The sequence below is a fragment of the Gadus macrocephalus genome, chromosome 10 (genome assembly GCF_031168955.1).
Source record: "Gadus macrocephalus chromosome 10, ASM3116895v1".
In the NCBI taxonomy this organism is placed as follows: Eukaryota; Metazoa; Chordata; class Actinopteri; order Gadiformes; family Gadidae; genus Gadus; species Gadus macrocephalus.
This window is the reverse complement of record NC_082391.1, coordinates 9,089,513-9,116,244: the sequence shown is the minus strand read 5'-3', so window position 1 is coordinate 9,116,244 and position 26,732 is coordinate 9,089,513. Positions and strand designations below refer to the sequence as shown.

At 46.0% G+C, this 26,732-nt stretch overlaps 2 protein-coding genes and 1 long non-coding RNA gene across 5 annotated transcripts in view; 1 reads left to right on the top strand and 2 right to left on the bottom strand.

Moving 5' to 3' along the window:
• sil1 (SIL1 nucleotide exchange factor) overlaps window positions 1-10,549 on the bottom strand; it is a 29,074-nt gene extending 18,525 nt beyond the window's left edge. The window contains exons 1-7 of one of the 3 annotated variants that reach the window (XM_060062335.1): window positions 10,231-10,549; window positions 8,891-8,999; window positions 8,573-8,699; window positions 8,367-8,490; window positions 4,706-4,805; window positions 3,788-3,856; window positions 3,536-3,628 (exon numbers count right to left, since the gene is read on the bottom strand). In XM_060062335.1, coding sequence (XP_059918318.1) covers window positions 3,536-3,628; window positions 3,788-3,856; window positions 4,706-4,805; window positions 8,367-8,490; window positions 8,573-8,699; window positions 8,891-8,998 — 621 coding nt within the window. In that variant the 5' untranslated portion in view covers window position 8,999; window positions 10,231-10,549. The remainder of the gene's footprint in view (window positions 1-3,535; window positions 3,629-3,787; window positions 3,857-4,705; window positions 4,806-8,366; window positions 8,491-8,572; window positions 8,700-8,890; window positions 9,000-10,230) is intronic. The other 2 variants (XM_060062333.1, XM_060062336.1) reach the window with 2 other exon arrangements.
• uvssa (UV-stimulated scaffold protein A) overlaps window positions 1-26,732 on the top strand; it is a 483,727-nt gene that overhangs the window by 416,921 nt on the left and 40,074 nt on the right. The window lies entirely within an intron of this gene.
• The window catches only part of LOC132466471 (uncharacterized), a 29,562-nt gene continuing 15,224 nt past the window's right edge, over window positions 12,395-26,732 (bottom strand). Inside the window, exons 2-4 of the long non-coding RNA XR_009527876.1 lie at window positions 13,370-13,450; window positions 12,635-13,126; window positions 12,395-12,507 (exon numbers count right to left, since the gene is read on the bottom strand). This is a non-coding gene — a long non-coding RNA (uncharacterized LOC132466471). The remainder of the gene's footprint in view (window positions 12,508-12,634; window positions 13,127-13,369; window positions 13,451-26,732) is intronic.

Below are 26,732 nucleotides of genomic sequence, written 5' to 3'. Positions count from 1 at the left end.
CGCAGCATCGAGCCTCACAGCTCGCACTCTCACCAAGGTCCAGGTAAAGCATCACACCGACACTGAACTTGAAGCCCTCATAGACTCTGGGGCAGATGAGAGTCTGATGGACTGGGGACTAGCCAGAAAATTGGGGCATAAAATTGAACTTCTGGAACGGCCCGTTAGGGCCAGCTCCGTTAATGGGATGGAACTTTTCTTATTACACATATCAGTGAACCAGTACACCTACACGTCAATGACCATAAAGAACTGTTACGCTTTTACCTGTTCAGATCCTCCTCCCATTCTCTGGTGCTGGGGCAGTCATGGCTGCTGAATCACAATCCCCACATCGACTGGAGAACGGGAGAGATCAGAGGATGGGGGGACAGTTGTACACAGACATGCCTTGTTCCCCTCTCTCAAGATGAGTTTGTCACAGAAGTTAATTTGTTCTCTACCAACCCGACCTTAGAGGCCGAGTTCCCGGACCTGAACACGGTACCTCCCTGTTATCATCACCTTGGTCAAGTCTTCAGCAAGACCAAGGCTCTGTCTCTTCCTCCTCATCGTCCATCCGACTGCGCCATAGACCTGATCCCCGGTTCAACCATCCCCAAGGGCCGCCTATACTCTGTTTCCGGCCCTGAGAAGGAGGCGATGAGGGAGTACATCTCAGCTTCACTAAAAGCGGGCCTGATTCGTCCTTCTTCGTCCCCTGCTGGCGCTGGCTTTTTCTTCGTTGGAAAGAAAGACGGCTCACTAAGACCCTGCATCGACTACAGTCCACTCAATGACATTACCATAAAGAACAGGTACCCCCTCCCTCTCATGACCTCTGTCTTCGATCAGCTCCAACAGGCCAAGATTTTCACTAAATTAGACCTTCGAAACGCCTACCATCTGGTCCGCATCAGGGAGGGGGACGGGTGGAAAACGGCGTTCAACACCCCCAGTGGCCACTACGAATATCGGGTTATGCCCTTCGGACTCACTAATGCCCCCGCAGTTTTTCAGGCCATGATTAATGATGTTCTCCGACATTTCCTTGATCACTTTGTCTATGTTTACTTGGATGATATTCTTATTTACTCTCCTGACCTCGACACCCACAGTAATCATGTCAACCAGGTTCTCGAAAGACTGCTGGCTAATCACTTGTATGTCAAAGCAGAAAAGAGTTTGTTTCATGCCGACACTGTCTCTTTCCTGGGCTTCATCGTAGCCTCCGGAAGTGTACTGATGGACCCGGCAAAAGTTAGCGTTGTGTCCGAGTGGCCCAGCCCCGACAGCCGCAAAAAGGTTCAGCAGTTCCTCTGGTTTGCTAACTTTTACAGGCGGTTTGTTAGAGGCTTCAGCGCAATAGCAGCTCCTCTCCATGCTCTCACGTCTCCACAGGGGCAGTTCCGGTGGTGCCCCGAAGCCGGGAAGGCGTTCAGTACACTCAAGCGTCGGTTCACCTCCGCCCCCATCCTAACCTTTCCAGATCCCAAGCGCCAGTTCGTGGTGGAGGTGGATGCATCCGATGAGGGGATCGGGGCCGTGCTGTCGCAACGCTCCGACCAGGATGGTAAGGTGCATCCCTGCGCCTTCCTGTCGAGGCGGCTGTCCAAGGCAGAGCGCAACTACGATGTCGGCAACCGGGAATTGCTGTCTGTTAAACTCACCCTGGAGGAATGGAGGCACTGGTTAGAGGGGGCCGACCTTCCATTCGTTGTCTGGACAGACCACAAGAACCTCGAGTATATTAGAAAAGCTAAGCGCCTCAACTCTCGTCAGGCCAGGTGTGCGCTGTTTTTTTAATCACTTTTCCTTTTCTCTTTCATACAGGCCGGGGTCCCGGAATGTCAAACGGGATGTCTTGTCTCAACTATTTGACCCCGACCCTGAGGTCAAAGAACCAGAAACCATCCTCCCACTAACCCGTGTGGTTGGAGCGGTTATTTGGCCTATTGAGACTGAGGTAAAGCGAGCGAATGGTGGTGCTCCGGCACCTAGTGGGTGCCCCGCTAACCGTCTGTTTGTCCCCATCGAGCTGCGCCCACAGGTGATCCACTGGGCTCACACCTCGCGGCTTTCATGTCACCCGGGAGTCAAGAGAACGGTGTTCGCCATCTCCCGGCGGTTCTGGTGGCCATCCATGGAGGTGGGGGTCAGGGAGTACATAGAGGCATGTGCGGTCTGCGCCAGAAACAAGACTTCTTCCGGGGCTCGCATGGGGCTCTTACAACCGCTTTCCATCCCCTCCAGACCGTGGTCCAACATCTCACTCTACTTCGTCCGGGGTCTCCCGGCTTCTCAAGGCAACACCACCGTTCTCACGGTGGTGGATAGGTTCTCCAAGATGGTCAGATTTATTGCTTTGCCCAAACTGCCGTCTGCCAAAGAGACGGCAGAAGTCATGATGGACCAGGTCTTCAAGATCCATGGTTTCCCCAAATACAAAGTCTCTGACCGGGGGCCCCAATTCGTGTCTCGGTTCTGGAGGGAGTTTTGCCGGCTCATCTGTGCCACGGCCAGCCTGATCTCAGGCTACCACCCGGAAGCCAACGGCAAGACCGAGCGCCTTAACCAACAATTGGAAACCGGTCTCCGCTGTGTGGTTTTCCAGAACCCCTCAACATGGAGCAAGCACCTGGTCTCGGTAGAGTATGCGCACAACTCGTTACCCACTTCTGCCACAGGGTTGTCACCATTTCACTGTGTTTACGGTTATCAACCGCCAGTATTTCCAGACAACGAGCTGAAAGTGTCGGTTCCCTCTGCCCATGCCATGATCCGACGCTGTCGACGCATCTGGATAGCCGCCCGCCAGGTCCTGATTCGACAGGGGGACCGGGTTAAGAGAGCGGCCGACCGCAGGAGACGGCCGGCTCCAGACTATCAGCCAGGACAGAGAGTGTGGTTGTCAGCCAAGGACTTACATCTCAAGGTCCCATCGAAGAAGCTTGCGCCACGCTTCGTGGGTCCATTCCCCATCACTAGGAAGGTCGGGCCCGCTGCTGTACGCCTTTGTCTGCCTCGGTCCCTTCGTGTCCACCCGACGTTTCACGTAAGTCAGGTGAAACCGGTCAGGGAGAGTCTGATGGTTCCGGTGTCGGCCCTAGAGGGGGGGGTACTGTCACACCGCGGTCACTTACCCTTCCTCCTGTGTCACCGGTCTGGTGACTCCCCTGATTCCTGATTGTTTCCACCTCTGTCTCCCCTCCTCATGTGTATATAGGCTTTGTCTTCCCTTGTCGTTGTCGCCAGAGTATTTCGTTCGTCACGGTCCATGTACCTCCAGCTCCTGACCCAGCCTTGTCTTTGCCACGACCTGAACCAAGAATCAGAGTTGAGTTCTAGTTCCTCGTTTTTTTCCACGTAAGCGTGATTATCGTTTCTTGTGTTTTGTTAAGTTTTTGATCACTTGTTTTGATGAGGACAGGGGGTCCGAAATAAAGGTTTTTTTGGACCGTTCGCCCTTCTGCATCTGAGTCCTCTTTCAAGAGCCCGCCTGACACAGCATAGCTCTGTGTCTGCATTGGGAGTAGAGGTGGTGTTTTGGGCCCACCTGATGCACCAGATACTCCAGTTCCAGCAGGATCTGAAGTCTCTGCTCGGTGCTGCTGGTCCGGTTCAATTGGTCCAGCAGCCGTTTAATAACCTGAAAATCAGTGAAACTTTATCAAATTATAGTATAGTTTAAATTATCCTTTTATTTGACGTGCATTTCTATTTAGATAACCGTACGTCCCAAGTTATACATTTGTACGATGCGATGCCTGTGAGTTAAAGCCCTACACATAATTCATCTTTAACAGACCTGAAAGTCGGTTTCAACAAGCAGGTTCAGTGTTGCCAGGTCTTTCCTCAAATCCTCAATTGAGCGAAACTAAGGACACAAAAACACAAATTTAATCGGGCAATAATATTATAACAGCCACTATTATTTTAGGTTTTATATATGTATTTATATTATGTGTGTGTATATATATGTATATTATATTTTATATTATATTCTTAATATTTGTATGTATATCTGGAGTTCGTGACAAAAAAAATTTCCCCCTGGGATTATTAAAGTATCTATCTATTAACATTAGTAAATTCAGTAATAAGAATTGTTATATAACATTTGCATTGGGATAAGGGTTAGCTCTTAATGAAGGGATGAGAGATTGTCTGTTATGTATACCCAGAGTAACCAGAGTGACCAAAGGGTGACGAACCAGAACTGAACTCCAATACGAGAACTGACCCTGAATCATTTGGACGAGTGAGCGTGTCTATCAGACGGATGGATAGATCTGGCAACCAGTCTGCCCAGTGGACTGTAGCCACTGGGATGCATTTCTATCCAGCATACACTGTGAACCCGCATTTGGTTTTGAGTGGTCATTACTTATTCTTTCATATTTGTTAAAAAACATCCTCATTACTAAATCAAATTAGTTGTTTGCACTATTCTGAAATATACAGTGCAATAATCATGTTGAGCAGAGATTTGGATTTAAAATGTCTGTAGGGGAGAAGAGGGGCCCATTCACAGACTAATAGCTTACACTAATAACTTGTATTTTGTCTTGTGCTTTATGTTGGAACTTTGTACCGCTTTCCACCATGACCAGGTCTCTCTTGTAAAATAGATTTTAATCTCAATGAGACTAACCTCGTTAAATAAAGGATATAATAATAATAATGTCATGTTTAGAGGATTAAAGATTTGATCAGATGTCAGTACCTTGTTCTGATCTTGTTGGTATGCAGCTCCACTCCTTGGGGAAGAGTCCTTCATCTTCTTCAGTTTCAGTTTCAGCTCTTCAGCACTCCAGTAGGACTGGCTGCCATTAACAAAGAAACATCATCCAAAGAGACCTTAGAGTACAGAGAGTCCATGGCTCTTCAGCACTCAGGTAGGACTGGCTGTCATTAACAAAGAAACATCATCCAAGGTGAGCTTAGAGTATAGAGTTCATGGCTATAAACAATCAACCAACAGCTCAACAAATTGGCAGTGGCGTTACTGCTTCAGGACTTTAACTCCAGGGACATTTGGGGAATCTTTCCTTTTTGTAAACCTTTATTAAAAATTTGATTTCAGCCTAAAAAGGTCGAATATGTAATTTCTGCGGCTAGGGGTCTCTCAATCAAAACCATAATAAAAGGCGTCGTTTGCTGCCATCTTAATCAGCATGGGATCATCTGAGCTTTGGCCTTCAACACCAATGCTGTTGAAAATCGATTTGATGTCTCAAAAATCATGTTCACAGATTAGTTAATGTATTAAAGTTGTATTCAAAAGACATTTAGTCGTGTTATTTCATTCTAATGAAATTACCACTAATAACATAACTTTACCTTACCATTAGAGGAGTCGACTACTAACCATACACGCCCAATGCGTTATTCTTCAATCATACTAAAAATACATTTCAGCATGTTGACAATGCTTTATAACGTTACATTACAGTATTCACGCTCTGAAATACAGCAATGTGACGCGGAGACCCCGATATAGAGGTATGACACTGAACGCGTTACACACGTTACTGTGCGTTCACACCTAACGTGACGGGGCAACAAGATCCAATACAAAGTGAACGTAGAGACGCGTATCTGGCGAATTTTTCGCGAGAGAAAACCGGCGACAAGTTTTGATTTGTCACACCACACTTTCGCCGTGCACAGGCAAGCGCGTTCACGAGGACTTGTGCCGCGACAAATTCGCTCGATTGAAATATTTCAACTTTGATGCGAATTTCGCGTGATGACAGCCAATCAGCCTTCAACAGCGTGGCCACTGAGTGACATGTGTAACGTAACAGCCAATCAGCGTTCAACCGTCAAAATCAGTGCAGTGCAGTCCGGGGTGAACTGCAGCATGGAAGAGAAAGTGATTGTTGCCTTTTTGCGACTCCCGGAGCTTTATATATAATAGTATATAATATAATTGTATAAAATCACAGCCAAAAGCTCTGTGCGCCTCCGGATGGCCGTAGCGCGGGGAGCTCTCATAGGGATTGGGCTTTTCGGGGTTTGTTTACCGGCGTTGCTATGATTTCCGGTCTTGTGTGTTCCAACGGTTTATTAGGTAGGCCCATCTAATAAATCTCTGTCTAATCAATACTTCATTCACTTCCTCTTCCCTGGTCATTACAATATTATGAATAGACTGCGTCGGGTCCTCCAACGTCTCTTCCTCTTCAACAAAAGGTAAAGACAAGGCAATGGTTATCGTGTTGTGGCGCGACAAATTTGACAAAACTTGCACAGCGACAGATTATGATTTGTGGCGCAACAAATCTTCGGCGACAACGCGAACGGGCGACAAATGTGGTGTGAACGCACAGTTAGAGGCGTTGAAAATCGGCATTTTTGCATAGGAAACCATTGGTTTAGGCGCGTAAACGCGTTACACACGTTAAAGCGGCGCGTGGTCCGGCCACACTGAAAGTGTTACGCACGTTAGATTACGCGAGTAACGCGCCTACGTGTGTCACAAAAATGGTTCAACGCGCCTAACGCGCCTACGCAGCCACCATCGCTGCGCTGTATTGAGTGGAGGTAGAAAACCCAAACGCCGCCGTGTTTGGGTGCATGATAGAGCTTAGATCGGGTTAGATTCAATAATCTCGGATACAAATAACAATAATCTGGTTAAATAACTTCAAATGGTGGGTCTGGTGTGTTTCCAGCATTCGTAGTGTTGATCAGCAGAGAAATAGTTCGCCAAAGACGTTGAGGGTGCTTAGCAACCAAAGACGCTGCCCATGCAAGTGAATGGAGCATTCCCTCTTCGTCAGAACTATCAAACCAAACATCCTTCACATTTACAGAGCGAACATTATGAAAGTAAAATGCACATTTCTCGCTAAAAAAGTTTACATAAACACTTTTAATGGCGTAAATATGCTACTATTTCCACCCAGAATAAAGAATAAGATGTCCGCCATGTGCTTCTGTGCAAGCATCTCTGCCAGTGACGTCGGGTCAAGCTTCACGCTGATTGGCTATTCGATCTAAGCTCTATCATGCACGCAAACACGGCGGTGTTTGGGTTTCCTACCTCGGACTGCTAAATCCAGCGTAGGCGCATTAGGCGCGTTGAACCATTTTTGTGACATACAATGATCAAGCGTCAGGTTAGGTGCGTTAATCGCGTAATCGAACGCACGTAACGCGTTCAGTGTTGCCGTACCTTAACGCGTTCAGTACGGCCACACTGAACGCGTTATGCACGTTCAGGGGCGTTAGACGCGGCAGACGCACGTAACAACGCGCCAACACGGCGAGTTCAATTTTTTTTTACTTTTAACGCGAGTAACGCGTGACGCTTGCACAGAAGCACATGGCGGACATCTTGCGCCATCGTCTGATCAATATTTCTATTCAAAATACAAATGACCCCTCCCTAAACAAGAGCCTAGCTAATATGCTAACTATTAAAAAGGAGGTTCAAAATGTTCCCAATGGATTAAAATCACTGGTTAGAAAAGCATTGATGAAGTGTCATTTCATCCTCTGGGATGGTGGTCTTGGGCTCGTTCACTGGAGAGAGGTGACGGTTCAGTGCTGGTTTATTCAGAGAAACGGGCTCACACCCTGGAGGAGGTTCATGAAGCACTTGCCGAATCCAAGAACAAATTCAGTCTCTATTGATGTGGTACCTAAGCCATGCCTACAGGGTCGGATTTATCACAGATCCATACAACTTTATATGGTGTTGTCTACTCTGTGTGTAGAGGAAGAACTAGTCAGAACTGGTGCAAGCAAAATAGAAGGAAAACTGCTATGTTTGAGGGACTTCTGCACTTCAGCACCGCCCACTGATGTCACATTATCTGGGCAGTAAATTTTGAGCGCAACTGAGCTGTTTCATGAGAGTTACTCGGTGGGTGCGAATACTCCCCCTGGCTCAGACTTAGATTTTTCTAGCTTAGCAAACGTAAAACATGTCTACTAACGACATACAACAGTCTCAGTTTCCCCCTCCCCTCAGGTTAAGAGTCTGGGTGTCATCCTCGACAGCACACTATCATTCCAAGCACACATCAATAACATCACCAGATCTGCCTATTACCATCTACGCAACATCAACCGCCTCCACCCATCCCTCACACCCCATAGCACAGCCATCCTTGTTCACACCCTGGTCACTTCCCGCATCGATTACTGTAACTCCCTCCTCTTTGGTATCCCCCTCAAGTCCATCCGTAAGCCGTCACCAACTGGGCAACTCTGTTATCAAAATCTGGCCCCCTTGTCGAAAGGAAGTCGAATCATAAGAGCGTCATGAAGTGTCGTACACGAGAACTTTCCGAAGTCCCGAAAATGTTTTCGCCCCCATAATTCCCAATGATATGAACGCGCCAAAAGCGGACCTCCTCCTCAATGCATCATACCTTGCTTCATGGGGCCGGTCCCTCCTCTGCTCCTCCCCTCTCATCTGCTCCGCCCCCAGGCGGACCTCTCTGTGTCCGGTCTGGAGGTTCAGCCTCACATGGGAGCCTCTTGGCACTGCCTGACCTGCACCATGGTCCGGGAGAGTGGAGTTACTACTGGAGCAGTCCCAACATTCCGAGGGCTAAGAGATCCCTGACCACTGTACCGGGTTTTAGGGTCTGCCAGTGGTCAGTGGGCTGAAACACTTCCAGATCCTCTTCATCACTGAACTCATCCCCTACTGTGGCCTCTTCATCACCTCCCTCCTCCACCACGATGAGGGCTGAAGAAGACTTCACAAGAACTCAAATGTCAGTTATGCAATACCTTTTTTCCAATACATATACGTATTTTGCATGGATGTTATCATGATGGCATATAACCTACATTTCAACAAAGCATAATTGTTATTTGTAATTGTACGTAGTCAACCAACTTTAAAACTGGCCATGGGAGAAAATAGACCAATCAAGGGATTGTTTACCTTTTCTACATGGCCCTGGACGATCTGATAGGATCGCAGCAGAATGAGAAAAGCCACAGTCAACAGATGGGAGGACCTTCCAGGGGAAACACTGGACACCACCCACATCCTTGTTAAATAAAAGCATTTGATTATAAGCCTCTGATTATTACAAAAATATAATTACAACTAATGCTACGAGTATAGTGGAAGGTGAATTATTACAGACAACGTAATCAAACGTTGTGGGACCCAAGCGAGACCTACATGATCTCCACTTGGTTGGAACACCCAGGAAGCCGAATACTAGGCCAATACTGATCAATGTATGAAAGTGATCTGAAATGTGTAAATATTAATTTAGGTATAGGTCCGGTGTGTAGACCCTCTGGCCTGTAGCCAGCAGGGACCTCCAGAATGACGTCATTGTTTACGAAAGCATCAAGTGACCAAGCGTCAAATGATGACGGTCCTGATATATCTAACCAAGGACCTTTAACATGAACGCGAATGTTGTTGATAAAATAAGGAAAGAACATGGAGCTGAATGGGACTGTAAACATACGCCAACATTATTATGAAACGCACAAAGGTGGATTGGATATACATACATATATATATACACACATATATGTATATATATATATAAACACAAATATATATACACACACACACACACACACACACACACACACATACATATATATATATATATACAGACATATATATTATTATTGTGTCTCTAACTGATATTTCTCAGAGTGACACAACGTACTACAACGTACTGGAAACATTGGACCCGAAGCGTGTGTTTGAAATGTGTTTGTATTATTATTGGTAATGCCTCATTTGCATCCTTCTTAAATTTTTTGCATTGTTTTACATATAGATACATATTATCTATGTACTCTGCTGTCTTTGTGGACCTTCCTGTGTCTTGAATAAAGTTATAATAATATACATATATCTATACCTATATATATACACACACATAAATATATACATTCATATGTGTGTGTGTGTGTGTGTGTGTGTGTGTGTGTGTGTGTGTGTGTGTGTGTGTGTGTGTGTGTGTGTGTGTGTGTGTGTGTGTGTGTGTGTGTGTGTGTGTTTGCACGCACAGACTAAACCTAACCTCTGATGGACTGGTCGAAGCATTGCTGGATTAAAAATGCAGACATTCGTTGCACTATTTGAATCTCGGAAACTCCATTATAATTAATAGAATCCTAAATACAACGACTATTTAGGTGCGCAGAGGGTTATCGCTTATAGTTTAACAACACGGATCTGATCACCAGTTCGTTTAACTAGATTCCACTAACTTAGACACACTGCAGCTTTAATTGTGTAAAATATACCTGTATATATCTATTTATAGCTGTATATAGCTGCATACCTTTTTACAACCGACTGACGCTTGGCTGTCACAGAATGTCTCCTTGTATTTCCGTACAACGCGTCATCAACAAACAGCCAATGGGAACATAGATAAATGTCTGACGCTTCAGCATCGTCCCGCCTGTGTGGTTCATCCCAGAGTGATAGAGATAATGGTGTGTTCCTGAATCCTCGAACGCCAGACTTCCAAGTCGAAAGTCGAAGATCTCCCAATGGGGGATTATCACATTATCGGGACTCTCTAAATCGACGCCACTTCGCCCTGGGCGGGACTTTACGTCCTACGTCACTCGCTATGGGTGTGCAATGCATGTGTGCGCGTAGTCGTCACTCGCGATGGGTGTGCAACTATGCATGTGAGAAAGATTTTGGCTTTTAGTGTCTATGGGTTGGTAATAACGGTTCTGATGATTTTTCTGATGGAAAAGTGGTCTTTTATTTCCATAATCTTTGTTCAGTGAACGCATAAACCCGTATGTTAGTTAGCAGTTCAACAAAATGCGATTCCCAAGTGATGCAAGGTTTTTTCTTTCATTTTGGACTGCACACACATCGCTAGCTAGCTTACGCTAGGTAGGTTCACTCACTGGTACCCGCTCCAGAGAACACATCACACCAGTCCTCCGTGAACTCCATTGGCTTCCAATTAAACACAGAATCAACTACAAAATCTTACTCATCACCTACAAGGCCCTCAACAGCCTAGCCCCCCCCCTTTTCTTGAATACGACCTCCTCCATCACCACGCCCCCTCCCGATTCCTCAGGTCCATCTCTGCCAACCTGCTTCAAGTTCCACGGACTGAGCGACGGACTGGGGGTGATCGTGCCTTCTCAGTTGCTGCCCCCACCCTTTGGAATTCACTCCCCTCCCACATCAAAGTCTCTCCAACCCTCTCTTCTTTCAAATCTGCCCTCAAAACATACCTTTTCACGCTAGCCTTCCCCACCTAACTCCAACCTTATTCTTCATATTTAACCTCTGTTTTTCTTTTATTCCTAGTCTGTCTTACATAGTTTTGATAGGGCAATATGTAAAGCGTCTTAGAGTACCACATTAAGCGCTATATACATTTTATTTATTATTAGGTTGGCTTATGCTAACGTCAGTTTGGCGTCAGCTCAGTCTGGAGCAGGGATGGGCAACTTTCATGATAAAGAGGGCCACATTTTTCATCATAACCATCGGAGGGCCACATGACTGCACACTTCAACTAAACGTGAGCTGAGAGAAGCTACACAATTTTGAATTTGGTAGATATGATTTCCTGTATTCTGGTGCATTTTGGGGATGGCCACTACCTAAAAAATCATCCAGAATCATAACCTATGTACGGTATGTTAATTGAACCAATATACATTAATTTCATGTTTTCCATGCTCAAACAGCCACATAAATGGTCAGTATTTTTATCAGTGCAAAGGGCTCACATACATCATCATTCAATGAAGTCAAAAAACTGAAAAACAGTGGCCCAACATAAAATGCAACAACTCAATCAACTCAAACCCAACAAGCAGTTGTAGTAGTTGTAGTGGCGACTTAAGTGGATATCTTTAATGACTGATATCGCTTCTAAGCAAACTAGACGCATGGGTTTGCCTTCGAATTCTATGAATTCTTCTCATCTTTCTTGACCGAGTTTTCTGTAACTCGATCAATTATTATTATTCTTTTTTCTTTTTTTTTTATTATGTGCGGGCCTGACTGAGTGAGGATGCGGGCCGCACTGAGTGAGGATGCGGGCCGCCAGTTGCCCATCCCTGGTCTGGAGGGATGATGAAATGATAAGAGATGAAAAATAAGGTAGACTTTTACTTCTTTGGTACATATATGAATGTGTATCTTCAGCAGAAAGTGAAATGAATGTGAAATGAATAAAGGAACTGAAAGAATAAAAGGATTTAATTCATTCCCTTTTTCTGAGTACATCATTTACTACATTACTTGTTAACATTTTTGAATACTTTCAGGATGGACTGACTGGACTTTACAATTGATTATAGATGAAAGACTTCTCATTCAATTACATACATGTCATTCGATATATACAATGTTTTCAGTATACAGAATTACAGCTCCGGAAAAAATGAAGGGACCACTCAGCTGGTTGACTGACAAGGTGAGAGGACAGTGCGTTCCCAGATGTGGTATTCCTTGACTCTGCGTATTGCTCTTTCCACGAGGATTCGAAGTCGGGCGATTGCTTGTGTTTTCAGAGCATCCTCTTCGGTGAACTGCGCAGTGGTTAGGGATAAGATTATTGTGAGTGCTTCAGTCCATCTTAAACATTTGTCTTCATATCTTAATGGTCACATTTGGGTCACAGTTTTAATTTGAAATGTTCATTCCTTTCATGCCTACCTGTCATCTTGAAGGGTGGTATAATCAGCGTTGCCCCACGATCAGCTAGTAGCTTCTCGATGATGAAACCCTTGTCTGCCATGCAGCCATCTCCTGGCTCCAGTAAATCCAGCAGTCCACTTCGTTCAGTCAGCTCTCGGTCGGAGATGGAGCCGGTGAAGAGACTTGACACAAAAGTCACAGCACTACAAGGGGCAATCCCAATGAAGGCCTTAAAGGTTGTTGTGTTCTTGTAAGATGAGAAAACCTCAGACTGGAGGGTGAGGGATGATGGATTCTGGCATCGCACCTCGGTGCAGTCGATGATTACCCGAACATCTGGACTGTACTACACAAATTTGCTTGGCATGGTGTTCTTGACTTGCTGTTTACTCATCCAGATGGGGAGGGAGCCAAGGAGCAGGTAACGGTAGTTGGCCCACGTTATAACAACATGGGAGACAGTGGACACACTGACCTGAAACATGTCAGCCAGCACCTTCTCTTGCAGGCCTGCAGCAACCCGGCAGCAGAAGAGAAGTTGCAGTCTACCAGTTGCAGTCTACGCGTTGGACTGGGAGAAATGGGTTCAAATGTTTGTTTCTTTTTATGAGCTTTCGACCAATAAACCAACATGGAGGCAGATGGTTGAATAGCCTCCCAGAAGTCACAAAAAACATATCTTGATGTGAATCTGGTGTAAAAAAGGATGCCCTTGTCTGAGAGACAAAATCTGTGAAAAGGCACTTGATCCACTTTCAGCTGTGACAGCTCTCGTCAGCTCCTTGACTGTTTCTTCCAATTGCTGTATGCGTGCAGCAGCAGCATCCAGTGCACCTGTTTGAGATGAGAAAAAAAATTAAAACATCTGACCAAGATTTTGGCTGTGACTTACATATTGGAAGTAGTTTGGACCTCTAAAGAAATTGCTTTTTATCTGTCAATATTGCTTTTAAAATTAGCTTTTTATAGCTCAATATTCCCCTTTACATTTAATTAAGTAAGATATAAAATGCAACGTATGTACTTGTGATGAAGCTTTTCACATTGTGGTTTGGTTAAGTGCTGGGACATCGATAAGATTAAACATTTTGTGCCCGTGTAACGACCCTCATTTCCAGGCATCCATGAATAAAGATTCAGAGACCGGGATTCCTCCGTAACATTTAATCCTGCATTCACAATATAACAAATTCCAATGTGACTGCGTGAATCGCCAACAGGGTTTCCCTAGTTCTAAGGAACGGGTCAACACACTGGATGACGCAGTCATTTCACCTACATACATACACATTACATCAACAACATTCTCAAGCTATTTACATTAGGAAATTATCACGTACCTGCATTCACAATATAACAAATTCCAATGTGACTGCGTGAATCTAGAATAGCAAAAACCAAAGGAGAACAATGCTCTCCATCACAGACATGCAGCATGTGTTTGCCGCCAAAACCACAAAGTAAATCATAAAGCCTGTTAACACCATACTTAACTTAAAAACGCTATATACATAATATTAAATCAAAATGTGTAAATAAAACATGCTAATTTATTGAAATATCAAATTATATACAGAGCGCTCCGTAGAACCTGCTTACCGCCAACAGGGTTTCCCTAGTTCTAAGGAACTACGGGTAGCGCTAACGCCCAAAAAGCGTGAAAATAAAAGACATGCAGTCACGCAGCCTCATATTAACATATTGAATGCGGTACAACATATTAACATGTAAAATAACAATGGCATGTTAATATTATAATTTTGTGAGAATTCAAATTTCCAACTTTCTTTTTTAACTCTGTTACACACACCCCCTACTGAATTCTGGACAAAATTGTACACACGTTCACAACACTATACCTATGACATATCTGGTGTCATGGGACTACACACAACAAGACCGACTGTAGAAGTATCCCTCAAGGATGCAGTGGATAGAGAGCGATGTCAAACCCTCCAACCAACCACCGGACATAGAATGCCTTACACATACTACACTTGCCCAAAACTGCCAATACACATATATAGGTACTAGTGTTCACATATCATATTTTACAGTATTTCTAAGCACAATCAGAAAAATGTATATAATAAAAATAAGAAACTTAAGCCCTAAGAGCTTGAACTACAGAGCTGCATACAGTCCGAACAGTCTGCCATCGTCCAGTGACATCTTGTCTAGCTATGGCGTAAAGGAGCCTGTTAACCGGTCGAACAACACGACCCAGACGCGTAGTGCGATGTGGTGCAGACTCAGGCAGTACAGTGTGTGCAGCATCACTCACAGAAACAGAAGTAACCACTGACAAAACGGTATGATCGTCACTAACAGTCGAGGCGTCAGCCTTAGCAACAGCATCATCAGAGTATGAGTCTTGGACCTGGTCAGTCAACACGTCGTCAGTCAGGTCAGCAAATGACTCCCGGGCACTCCCTTCAGGAGGCTGTTGACTCGAGGTGTTCAGGTGACTGACCCATTCCCTGGTCCTCACCCCAGATGCAGGTATGATATCCGAGTAATTTTCAAGTCCCTGGATGCTCACAAAACTGTGCACATCATCAACTGCAGATTGAGACCCATCCGGCTGACAAAACACTTGAACCTGAGTGTGGTCGGATGTAGCCTGACCCGAAGCCATGGAATGGACAGAGACAGAAGATGGGACAGAGGACATTGAAATACTAGACCGAGAAGATTGCGGGATATCTTGAACAGGAAGAAAGTTCACCAGCATGAGTAGATTGCGATGGACAATCCGTTCATGTCCTGTGACAGTATCCTGTATCTTATATGCGTGCGTCTGGGGATTAATCTCAGTTACAGTGTCGACTATCGACTCCTATCGGTCTGCAACTTTTCTCTTTCCCCTCTCTTTCTTGTTAGCCACAAGAACTCGATCTCCAATTTCGATCATTGGACCTTTCACTTTCCTGTTATAGAGTCTCGCCTGTCTGTTCTGTTCCTTTGTCACATGCTCTTGAGCAATGAACATGGCTTCCTTAAGGTCCTCAGACAGCTTTGCAACATATCTGCCAAAGTCTGTCACATCAGGGTCAGTCAAAATGTTCCCAAACAGGATATCTACCGGCAGACGGGGTACCCTTCCAAACATTAGGTAAAATGGTGCATATCCTGTCGTTTCATGGGTAGTGCAATTGTACATGAAAGTGAGAGTTTGCAAGCGTCTGGGCCAGTCTAGCTTAGATTCCAGGGGAAGAGCTCTGATCATATTGCCCAGTGTTCGATTAAAACGTTCAACACTGCCATTCCCCATCGGATGGTATGGAGTAGTATGGGACTTTCGCACACCAGATAAGCGTAGAAGTTCAGCGATCAACTCGCTTTCCAAGTTTGCACCCTGGTCACTGTGAATCCTCTCAGGGAATCCATAGACACAGAAATACTTCTCCCAGAGAACTTTTGCTACTTGTTTGGCTGATTGATCCCTGCAGGCAAAGGCCTGAGCCAGTCTGGTAAAATGATCGGTTATCACTAAAACATCCACAGATTTGTTGTGCGAATCTTCAGCTGACCAGAAATCAATGCAAACAAGTTGCAGTGGGCGGGAAGTGACAATACTTTCGAGAGGAGCTCTTCCTGCAGGCTCGGCCATCTTACTCACTATACACCGCTGACAGTGACGAACGTACTCCCTCACATCCCTGTCCATGTGCAGCCAAAATAATCTCTGTCTGGCAATGCTCAAGGTCCTTGACTGACCCTGATGACCCACACTGTCATGGACTCCTTTCAAGACTTTAGTCTTCAGGCAATCAGGGACAACAAACTGATGGCGTCTTGTCTTTGAAATCTGATCATGTGACACTCTGTATAAGACATCATCACTCAGAACAAACTTTCCCCAGTGTTTCAGCAACCTCAGAACTTGACCCTCCTCCCGTGCCCTTTCACGTCTGGATGGCCTCCGAGACCTCTCCACATAAAAATGTATGCGAGACAAGGTCTTATCCTTAGACTGAGCATCTCTTAAATCTTCAACCGAGAAGACAGGCAGGCTGGACAAACTGTCAGGAATGAGCTGGGGTAGATGACCCACAAGGGCCGTCGCACGAGTCCTAGCACCAGAGGCCCATTCAGTGTGTGACTGGATAACAGCAGCAACTTCCTGCGTGGACAATGACTGAGCTGATGTGTGAAGGGACTGGGCATTTGTGGCTAAAAGACATGTTAGCTTCTCCGCCATTACAGACTGGTTGGTGGATTCTCTGAAGGTCTGTTGAACGGCTGTGTCAGACACAACAGCGGCTTCTCTGGCGAGTTCATGAAGTGGTTCACTGACCAGTCTGTGACTGACACTTTTGCAAAAAGGGACACGGCTGAGAGCGTCAGCAACAATGTTTCGTGGGCCTGGCACATATTTGATGTCAAAATTGTAACTGGCTAATTTTGACACCCATCGCTGCTCACAACAGTCAAGTTTAGGCTTAGTCATAATATGTGTCAGTGGATTATTGTCAGTCCACACAGTAAAGTCGTGGCCCTTCAACCAGTGGCTAAACTTGTCGCATACTGACCACTTCAGTGCAAGAAACTCTAATCGATGGGCCGGATAGTTATTTTGTGACCGAGTTAAGGACTTGCTAGCAAATGCAATTGGTCTAGCCACTGAGTCACCCTCACGCACCTGTGATAAAACGGCCCCAAGGCCATCCAATGAGGCATCTGTAGACAGCAAAAATGGTTGACTAAAATCTGGATGAGCCAAAACAACAGAATTGATGAGGGTCTGTTTGAGTTCAGCAAATGCCCGGTCATGGTCTGCAGTCCAGTCGGTTGATTTTAGTCTGCGGCTCACTACAGCACACTTAGACTTTCGCCCTTTCTTCTGTTTCTGACCAGCCAACAGTGAGAACAGGGGTTTCGCAAGTGCTGAGTACCCCGGAATGAAGTGCTGATAAAAGTTTAGCATACCGAGAAAGGATCGTGTACGTTTCTCAGATGGTGTCACTCCATCAGCTTCCATCAAGTCATTCACAGTCATACTGCTTATGCTCTCAACTTTGCCCGGGTCAGTCGAAACGCCATGCTCGTCAACAATGTGGCCAAGGAATTTGACAGACTTCCTCAGAAAGTAGCATTTCTTAGGCACCAGTTTCAAGTTGTGGGCACGGAGTCTGTTGAACACCATTTCAAGACGTTCAAGAGCAACTCTTTCATCAGGAGCAAACACCAAGATATCATCTAAATAGCATAGCAGACTTAGATAATTTTGATCACCAAAGATGGAAGTCATCATTCTCATGAAACTCCCTGGACTGTTACAGAGCCCCTGTGGCAGCCTGTTGTATTCGTAAAGCCCCATAGGTGTAGTGAATGCTGAATACTTCCTGTCATCCTCATGTAAGGGCATGTTATAAAAACCTGAAGTCAAGTACATTGTGCTGAACAGCGAATTTCCACCAAGTGCTGCCAAGCAATCGGCCTGATGTGGCAGAGGGTGAGCATCCTTCAAAGTCCTCTTGTTCAGCCACCTGAAGTCAGTACACACACGCAAATCACCATTCTTTTTCCAGATAAGGACTAACGGTGAGGCATACTCACTTGTCGACTTTCGAATGATCTCTTTTTCTTCCATTTCACTTAACCCTCATAGGGTGTTCGTGTTTTTGTTACACAGGAGGTGCTGCTGGGTCTGGTGGACCCATTGCCTTTTAATTCAACATACTCAAGTTTTTTTTTTTCAAATACTCACCAGATGGTTACTTCATCCCAATTTTTGTTTCTTTTTGCATTAAAATGCAACAAAATAAGGAAATGCCTCATAAAACAGGCATAACTGGGAAATAATCAGCATCATTAGAAATTGAAACATACTCAATAACATCTGTCTGAACAACACATTAAAGCCTTTGAACACGGCCATTATACGTATATCAGACTATACCACACATGAGGGGCAGAGTCTCACTGTGTGTGTATTGCATATGTATTTTTTGCACTGGTTGCATGTATATTGTGTTTTTCTGTCCATCATGGGTCCACACACTTCACAGCGTTTCTTTTTGGCTGACGGGCTGGTCCGCTGCTTGCGGGTTGTTCCTGGGGCTGGCTGTTTGCAGGTTGTTCCTGGGGCTGGCTGCTTGCGGGTTGTTCCTGGGGCTGGCTGCTTGCGGGTTGTTCCTGGGGCTGGCTGCTTGCGGGTTGTTCCTGGGGCTGGCTGCTTGCGGGTTGTTCCTGGGCCTGGCTGCTCGCGGGTTGTTCCTGGGGCTGGCTGCTCGTGGGTTGTTCCTGGGGCTGGCTGCTCGCGGGTTGTTCCTGGGGCTGGCTGCTTGCGGGTTGGTCCTGGGGTTGGCTGCTCGCGGGTTGGTCCTGGGGTTGGCTGCTCGCGGGCTGGTCCTGGCTGCTCACGGGATGGTCCTGGGGCTGGCTGCTTGCGGGCTGGTCCTGCCTGCTCACGGGATGGTCCTGGGGCTTGCTGCTCGCAGGCTTGTCCTGGCTGCTGAAGGGCTAGTCCTGAGGCTCTTTTACGTTTCGGAGCTGGCTGATGCACATCCTCCTCTTCAAACTCTGAAATGTTATCCTCACTTTCCGAAACTATTTCCTCTGCATCACCATCAAAACCCTCTGTCTCTTCAAATATCAGCTGTAAGGCAGTCTGAACAGAGAATTGCTTTGCAATCTTGATCAGTTGTGGTATGGAACCACGCTGACAGAGCTTTTTTATAGTGTCAGGTCCCCAAGCTTGATAGTGTTGGGTGCTCCAATTTTGCAACCTTGTGCGGGAACAGTGGGTGCACACTGTGGGTGCTCACACCAAGGGCCCATTCACCTGCTTTTACTCTTTCCCCCTCTCACACACACACACACACACACACACACACACACACACACACACACACACACACACACACACACACACACAGAGGAAGAAGGGAAAATGAGGGTGCACAGAACCTATGATTTCCACACTTAAACTAGCTCCGGGTCCACTGGACCCGAACACCCTGTGTGTAATATAAATGTGATGGGGGGGTATACAGGGGGGGGTCATTGAAAATGTTTTCTGATTCATGTTCCTCACAGAAAATGAGCCAAAGCCAATGAATCTTAGTTCAAAATAATAATTATTTGTATCACTTTTATAACGCTAAAAACTGAAAACGGGTCCCACAGACCCGAACACCTTATAAGGGTTAAGACTTGACGTAGTTTTTGGTACTGGCTCGGTGGCACACGTCTGAAAGGAAGTCTGAATGGCTTTTGGTCAATCAAGTGGATTCTGTGAACAAACTCTTCTGCTTTGCCGCAGTCAAGGTGGTTGCGTGAGAAGACATCCTGGTAGCGAACAATAAGGTCGGACAACTTGTCTTTACAGTCAGATGACGCATCACACAAGCCGACGTCAAGCTCACTCAGGCCAATGGACTCTAGCACACCAGTACATCCCACATCAGGAAAGACAGGGCAAGCAGGCACGGTGGAAGTGCTCTGATGACAACTGACCAAGTCTAAATCTTCCAATGCGACACAAGGCACCAGGTCAGCAAGCTTAGCGTTACGTCTCAAAAACAAAGGCTTGTCAGAGACATTCATCACTTTCAAGGGTACCCACCCATCTGCCCATAAAGGTGTGACTATTCTGGCGACCATGAGCCCCTTGGGTGCAGACCGTGCTGATGTAGGCTCTGTCATCACTGCACTACCAGGAGACACGCGTGTGGTTTTTGTCAGCTTTCCCCATAGGAGGTATTCACAGCCGGGTTGAAGGAAAGTGGCTGAGTTGCAACGCACTGTGCCTATCTTCTCGGGCATTTCACCATCCCCCCATCTATGCAAGCCAGCAAGCATTGAAAGAAATCGTTCGGTTTCAGTGTCTGTAGATGACGGCGCAGAAACTGCTGTCCAGTATGTACTACACTACTTTGACTCACGCAGTATGTGTTTGATCACATTGGTTCCAATAATTAAGTCATCATGTTGTCCTTCAACCACGATCGTGGGCACAATCATTTTGCAGTCATTAACTTCCAAGTTAATGTTGAAGGCCGACTTCGGGTGCACTCGTCGACCTGCAACACCAATGAGAGTCACATCTGTGGAAAACCTCTCTGCTTCACACACTGCCCCAGCAGAGAGCAGGTTACGCATAGCAGTATCACTGACTGTACATGCCATCGAGCCACTATCCAGCATACCGCCGATAGTCACTTTGCCCCCAACCTTCACTGGTACATAAAATAAGCTGTTACTGCCACCCACATTTTGAGTGTTTTGATACACAGTGTTTGTCATTTTAAATTGAGAGAAATCGTCAAAATTCAAACCCGAACCGAAATTATCGGTGTCTAGCGAGTGGGAGGATTCCGTATGACCTGTATTACCTCCCTCTGGACACAGGTCAGCTAGTTTCCCGAAGCTGGGCTGAGTTCGGGCGGGGCAATGTTTGGGCAATCCTGCCTTGAGTGACCAGGGGCCAGACACTTGAAACAGAGATGGTCAGATCTGCAGTGAGACAAGGTATAGTGATTAGCATCTCCACAAACTCTACATGGTGGCGAGCTGAAAAAGCTGGAGCGTTTCTGTCGACGCTCAGGATTGGGCGGTTCCACCCTGGCCAAGACTCTCTCAAGCATGCTCATCATGCGGCCCAGGACTCCATCATCTTGCCGCTGAGCACTCAGCGGTGGCAAGACATGTTGCGGGCGCTGAACGTGCTGTGGCGGCAGAATGCGCTGCGGACGCTGGACGTGTTGCTGGACACAAGCAGAGTCCGGGCAGGAGTTGTGAGTCTGCATCAAAGACGTGGCATGAGAAAAAGTCGACTGGGGGTCCATACCACGCAAATCCGAGTGCGCAAAGGCGTTTGAACCATTGTCTAGCACAGCTGCAGGGTGAATTTTCAGCTGTGGGAAACTCTGAGACGTTGCAGACACACCCCATTCCCTTTGATATTCATCCACCCTGAGCTGGATGTCTCTAGAAGTCCAATCACTGACGGGCTTGCATTTAAAAATGGAGGAAAGCTGCGGATCAGGACATTGTTTTGCAAACATCTGTGCCACCTCCCCACAAATGCAGTCCCTCATCAGCTGTGTCTGCGGCTTTGTTTAGTCTGATCCAATAGTCGACTGGATTCTCTTTTGGCTTGGGCAATGTGGTGTAAAAGTCTTGCAATGGAAGTGACGTTGAAGACTGACTGAAGTAACGCATTAGAATGTCATATATGAGATCTGGGTCCTGCTTCACATCAAGTGTGTCATCACTCCTCAGCGCTATTTGGACCACGTCTCTTGCCTTTCCCAAAAGCCTTCCCTGTATCTCATCTGCCTGTTCAGCTGTTGTGTAAGACTGCTTCCTAAGGTGAGCTTTTGTCATGGCAATCCATTCCTGAACAGAGTACTTGTCAGGACCATCGCCCCTAAAAGTCACAGGTTCACGTTCAGTCTTGGCATGAACTACTACTGGCGTTGTGTTCTGTTGTGTAGGGCCTTGAGTCGGAACAGTCACTGGTCTGTCAGTCAAAGGTGTGTCATGTGCATTAGTACAATTAGCAAGTCCCGAAGAAAAAAATCTAGCCGCAATAGAGTTACCTATTTGCTCTCCCAGTTGGCCTACCATATCAGTCAGGTGTTGTATGGCAACGTTGTCATCCACTGGAGTAGAAGTACGCACATCCTCCCTCAAAAACTTTTCACTAGGAGACCAGCCCGGGCTAAAACTGTGCCCTCTGCCCCTAACAATTTTCTGAAGACCACCCACACTCCCACTTCCATATCCACTAGACAATGCGTCACCCTCCCCACCTTTAACATGAAGACCCCTTCCCCTACTCATGGAGAAGCCTTTAAACTCATTGGCCCGACCACTATTTCCCTCAGCCATGCTACCTCAAGTGATACAATATCAGAAATTGAAATAATTAGAAAAAAATGAAATTACTAATGCAGAATATCACTGTCACACTAGGCCTACCTAAAAAAAAAAAAGTATTGCCACTACACTGCGATCCAAACGACTAAGGACATATATTAGAAATGCAGTGTTAGAGTACCCCCTAGTGGTCATACGGAATCACCAAACAATTCACGATGCACGTTCCAGGAACACAGCGCAGTGCAGCACCCTCGGCGATCTGCTTGCGGAGCTGATCCAGAAGATCCAGGAGAAGCCACGGCACCAGTGTAACGACCCTCATTTCCAGGCATCCATGAATAAAGATTCAGAGACCGGGATTCCTCCGTAACATTTAATCCTGCATTCACAATATAGCAAATTCCAATGTGACTGCGTGAATCGCCAACAGGGTTTCCCTAGTTCTAAGGAACGGGTCAACACACTGGAGGACGCAGTCATTTCACCTACATACATACACATTACATCAACAACATTCTCAAGCTATTTACATTAGGAAATTATCACGTACCTGCATTCACAATATAACAAATTCCAATGTGACTGCGTGAATCTAGAATAGCAAAAACCAAAGGAGAACAATGCTCTCCATCACAGACATACAGCATGTGTTTGCCGCCAAAACCACAAAGTAAATCATAAAGCCTGTTAACACCATACTTAACTTAAAAACGCTATACACATAATATTAAATCAAAATGTGTAAATAAAACATGCAAATTTATTGAAATATCAAATTATATACAGAGCGCTCCGTAGAACCTGCTTACCGCCAACAGGGTTTCCCTAGTTCTAAGGAACTAAGGGTAGCGCTAACGCCCAAAAAGCGTGAAAATAAAAGACATGCAGTCACGCAGCCTCATATTAACATATTGAATGCGGTACAACATATTAACATGTAAAATAACAATGGCATGTTAATATTATAATTTTGTGAGAATTCAAATTTCCAACTTTCTTTTTTAACTCTGTTACACCCACCCCCTACTGAATTCTGGACAAAATTGTACACACGTTCACAACACTATACCTATGACATATCTGGTGTCATGGGACTACACACAACAAGACCGACTGTAGAAGTATCCCTCAAGGATGCAGTGGATAGAGAGCGATGTCAAACCCTCCAACCAACCACCGGACATAGAATGCCTTACACATACTACACTTGCCCAAAACTGCCAATACACATATATAGGTACTAGTGTTCACATATCATATTTTACAGTATTTCTAAGCACAATCAGAAAAATGTATATAATAAAAATAAGAAACTTAAGCCCTAAGAGCTTGAACTACAGAGCTGCATACAGTCCGAACAGTCTGCCATCGTCCAGTGACATCTTGTCTAGCTATGGCGTAAAGGAGCCTGTTAACCGGTCGAACAACACGACCCAGACGCGTAGTGCGATGTGGTGCAGACTCAGGCAGTACAGTGTGTGCAGCATCACTCACAGAAACAGAAGTAACCACTGACAAAACGGTATGATCGTCACTAACAGTCGAGGCGTCAGCCTTAGCAACAGCATCATCAGAGTATGAGTCTTGGACCTGGTCAGTCAACACGTCGTCAGTCAGGTCAGCAAATGACTCCCGGGCACTCCCTTCAGGAGGCTGTTGACTCGAGGTGTTCAGGTGACTGACCCATTCCCTGGTCCTCACCCCAGATGCAGGTATGATATCCGAGTAATTTTCAAGTCCCTGGATGCTCACAAAACTGTGCACATCATCAACTGCAGATTGAGACCCATCCGGCTGACAAAACACTTGAACCTGAGTGTGGTCGGATGTAGCCTGACCCGAAGCCATGGAATGGACAGAGACAGAAGATGGGACAGAGGACATTGAAATACTAGACCGAGAAGATTGCGGGATATCTTGAACAGGAAGAAAGTTCACCAGCATGAGTAGATTGCGATGGACAATCCGTTCATGTCCTGTGACAGTATCCTGTATCTTATATGCGTGCGTCTGGGGATTAATCTCAGTTACAGTGTCGACTATCGACTCCTATCGGTCTGCAACTTTTCTCTTTCCCCTCTCTTTCTTGTTAGCCACAAGAACTCGATCTCCAATTTCGATCATTGGACCTTTCACTTTCCTGTTATAGAGTCTCGCCTGTCTGTTCTGTTCCTTTGTCACATGCTCTTGAGCAATGAACATGGCTTCCTTAAGGTCCTCAGACAGCTTTGCAACATATCTGCCAAAGTCTGTCACATCAGGGTCAGTCAAAATGTTCCCAAACAGGATATCTACCGGCAGACGGGGTACCCTTCCAAACATTAGGTAAAATGGTGCATATCCTGTCGTTTCATGGGTAGTGCAATTGTACATGAAAGTGAGAGTTTGCAAGCGTCTGGGCCAGTCTAGCTTAGATTCCAGGGGAAGAGCTCTGATCATATTGCCCAGTGTTCGATTAAAACGTTCAACACTGCCATTCCCCATCGGATGGTATGGAGTAGTATGGGACTTTCGCACACCAGATAAGCGTAGAAGTTCAGCGATCAACTCGCTTTCCAAGTTTGCACCCTGGTCACTGTGAATCCTCTCAGGGAATCCATAGACACAGAAATACTTCTCCCAGAGAACTTTTGCTACTTGTTTGGCTGATTGATCCCTGCAGGCAAAGGCCTGAGCCAGTCTGGTAAAATGATCGGTTATCACTAAAACATCCACAGATTTGTTGTGCGAATCTTCAGCTGACCAGAAATCAATGCAAACAAGTTGCAGTGGGCGGGAAGTGACAATACTTTCGAGAGGAGCTCTTCCTGCAGGCTCGGCCATCTTACTCACTATACACCGCTGACAGTGACGAACGTACTCCCTCACATCCCTGTCCATGTGCAGCCAAAATAATCTCTGTCTGGCAATGCTCAAGGTCCTTGACTGACCCTGATGACCCACACTGTCATGGACTCCTTTCAAGACTTTAGTCTTCAGGCAATCAGGGACAACAAACTGATGGCGTCTTGTCTTTGAAATCTGATCATGTGACACTCTGTATAAGACATCATCACTCAGAACAAACTTTCCCCAGTGTTTCAGCAACCTCAGAACTTGACCCTCCTCCCGTGCCCTTTCACGTCTGGATGGCCTCCGAGACCTCTCCACATAAAAATGTATGCGAGACAAGGTCTTATCCTTAGACTGAGCATCTCTTAAATCTTCAACCGAGAAGACAGGCAGGCTGGACAAACTGTCAGGAATGAGCTGGGGTAGATGACCCACAAGGGCCGTCGCACGAGTCCTAGCACCAGAGGCCCATTCAGTGTGTGACTGGATAACAGCAGCAACTTCCTGCGTGGACAATGACTGAGCTGATGTGTGAAGGGACTGGGCATTTGTGGCTAAAAGACATGTTAGCTTCTCCGCCATTACAGACTGGTTGGTGGATTCTCTGAAGGTCTGTTGAACGGCTGTGTCAGACACAACAGCGGCTTCTCTGGCGAGTTCATGAAGTGGTTCACTGACCAGTCTGTGACTGACACTTTTGCAAAAAGGGACACGGCTGAGAGCGTCAGCAACAATGTTTCGTGGGCCTGGCACATATTTGATGTCAAAATTGTAACTGGCTAATTTTGACACCCATCGCTGCTCACAACAGTCAAGTTTAGGCTTAGTCATAATATGTGTCAGTGGATTATTGTCAGTCCACACAGTAAAGTCGTGGCCCTTCAACCAGTGGCTAAACTTGTCGCATACTGACCACTTCAGTGCAAGAAACTCTAATCGATGGGCCGGATAGTTATTTTGTGACCGAGTTAAGGACTTGCTAGCAAATGCAATTGGTCTAGCCACTGAGTCACCCTCACGCACCTGTGATAAAACGGCCCCAAGGCCATCCAATGAGGCATCTGTAGACAGCAAAAATGGTTGACTAAAATCTGGATGAGCCAAAACAACAGAATTGATGAGGGTCTGTTTGAGTTCAGCAAATGCCCGGTCATGGTCTGCAGTCCAGTCGGTTGATTTTAGTCTGCGGCTCACTACAGCACACTTAGACTTTCGCCCTTTCTTCTGTTTCTGACCAGCCAACAGTGAGAACAGGGGTTTCGCAAGTGCTGAGTACCCCGGAATGAAGTGCTGATAAAAGTTTAGCATACCGAGAAAGGATCGTGTACGTTTCTCAGATGGTGTCACTCCATCAGCTTCCATCAAGTCATTCACAGTCATACTGCTTATGCTCTCAACTTTGCCCGGGTCAGTCGAAACGCCATGCTCGTCAACAATGTGGCCAAGGAAT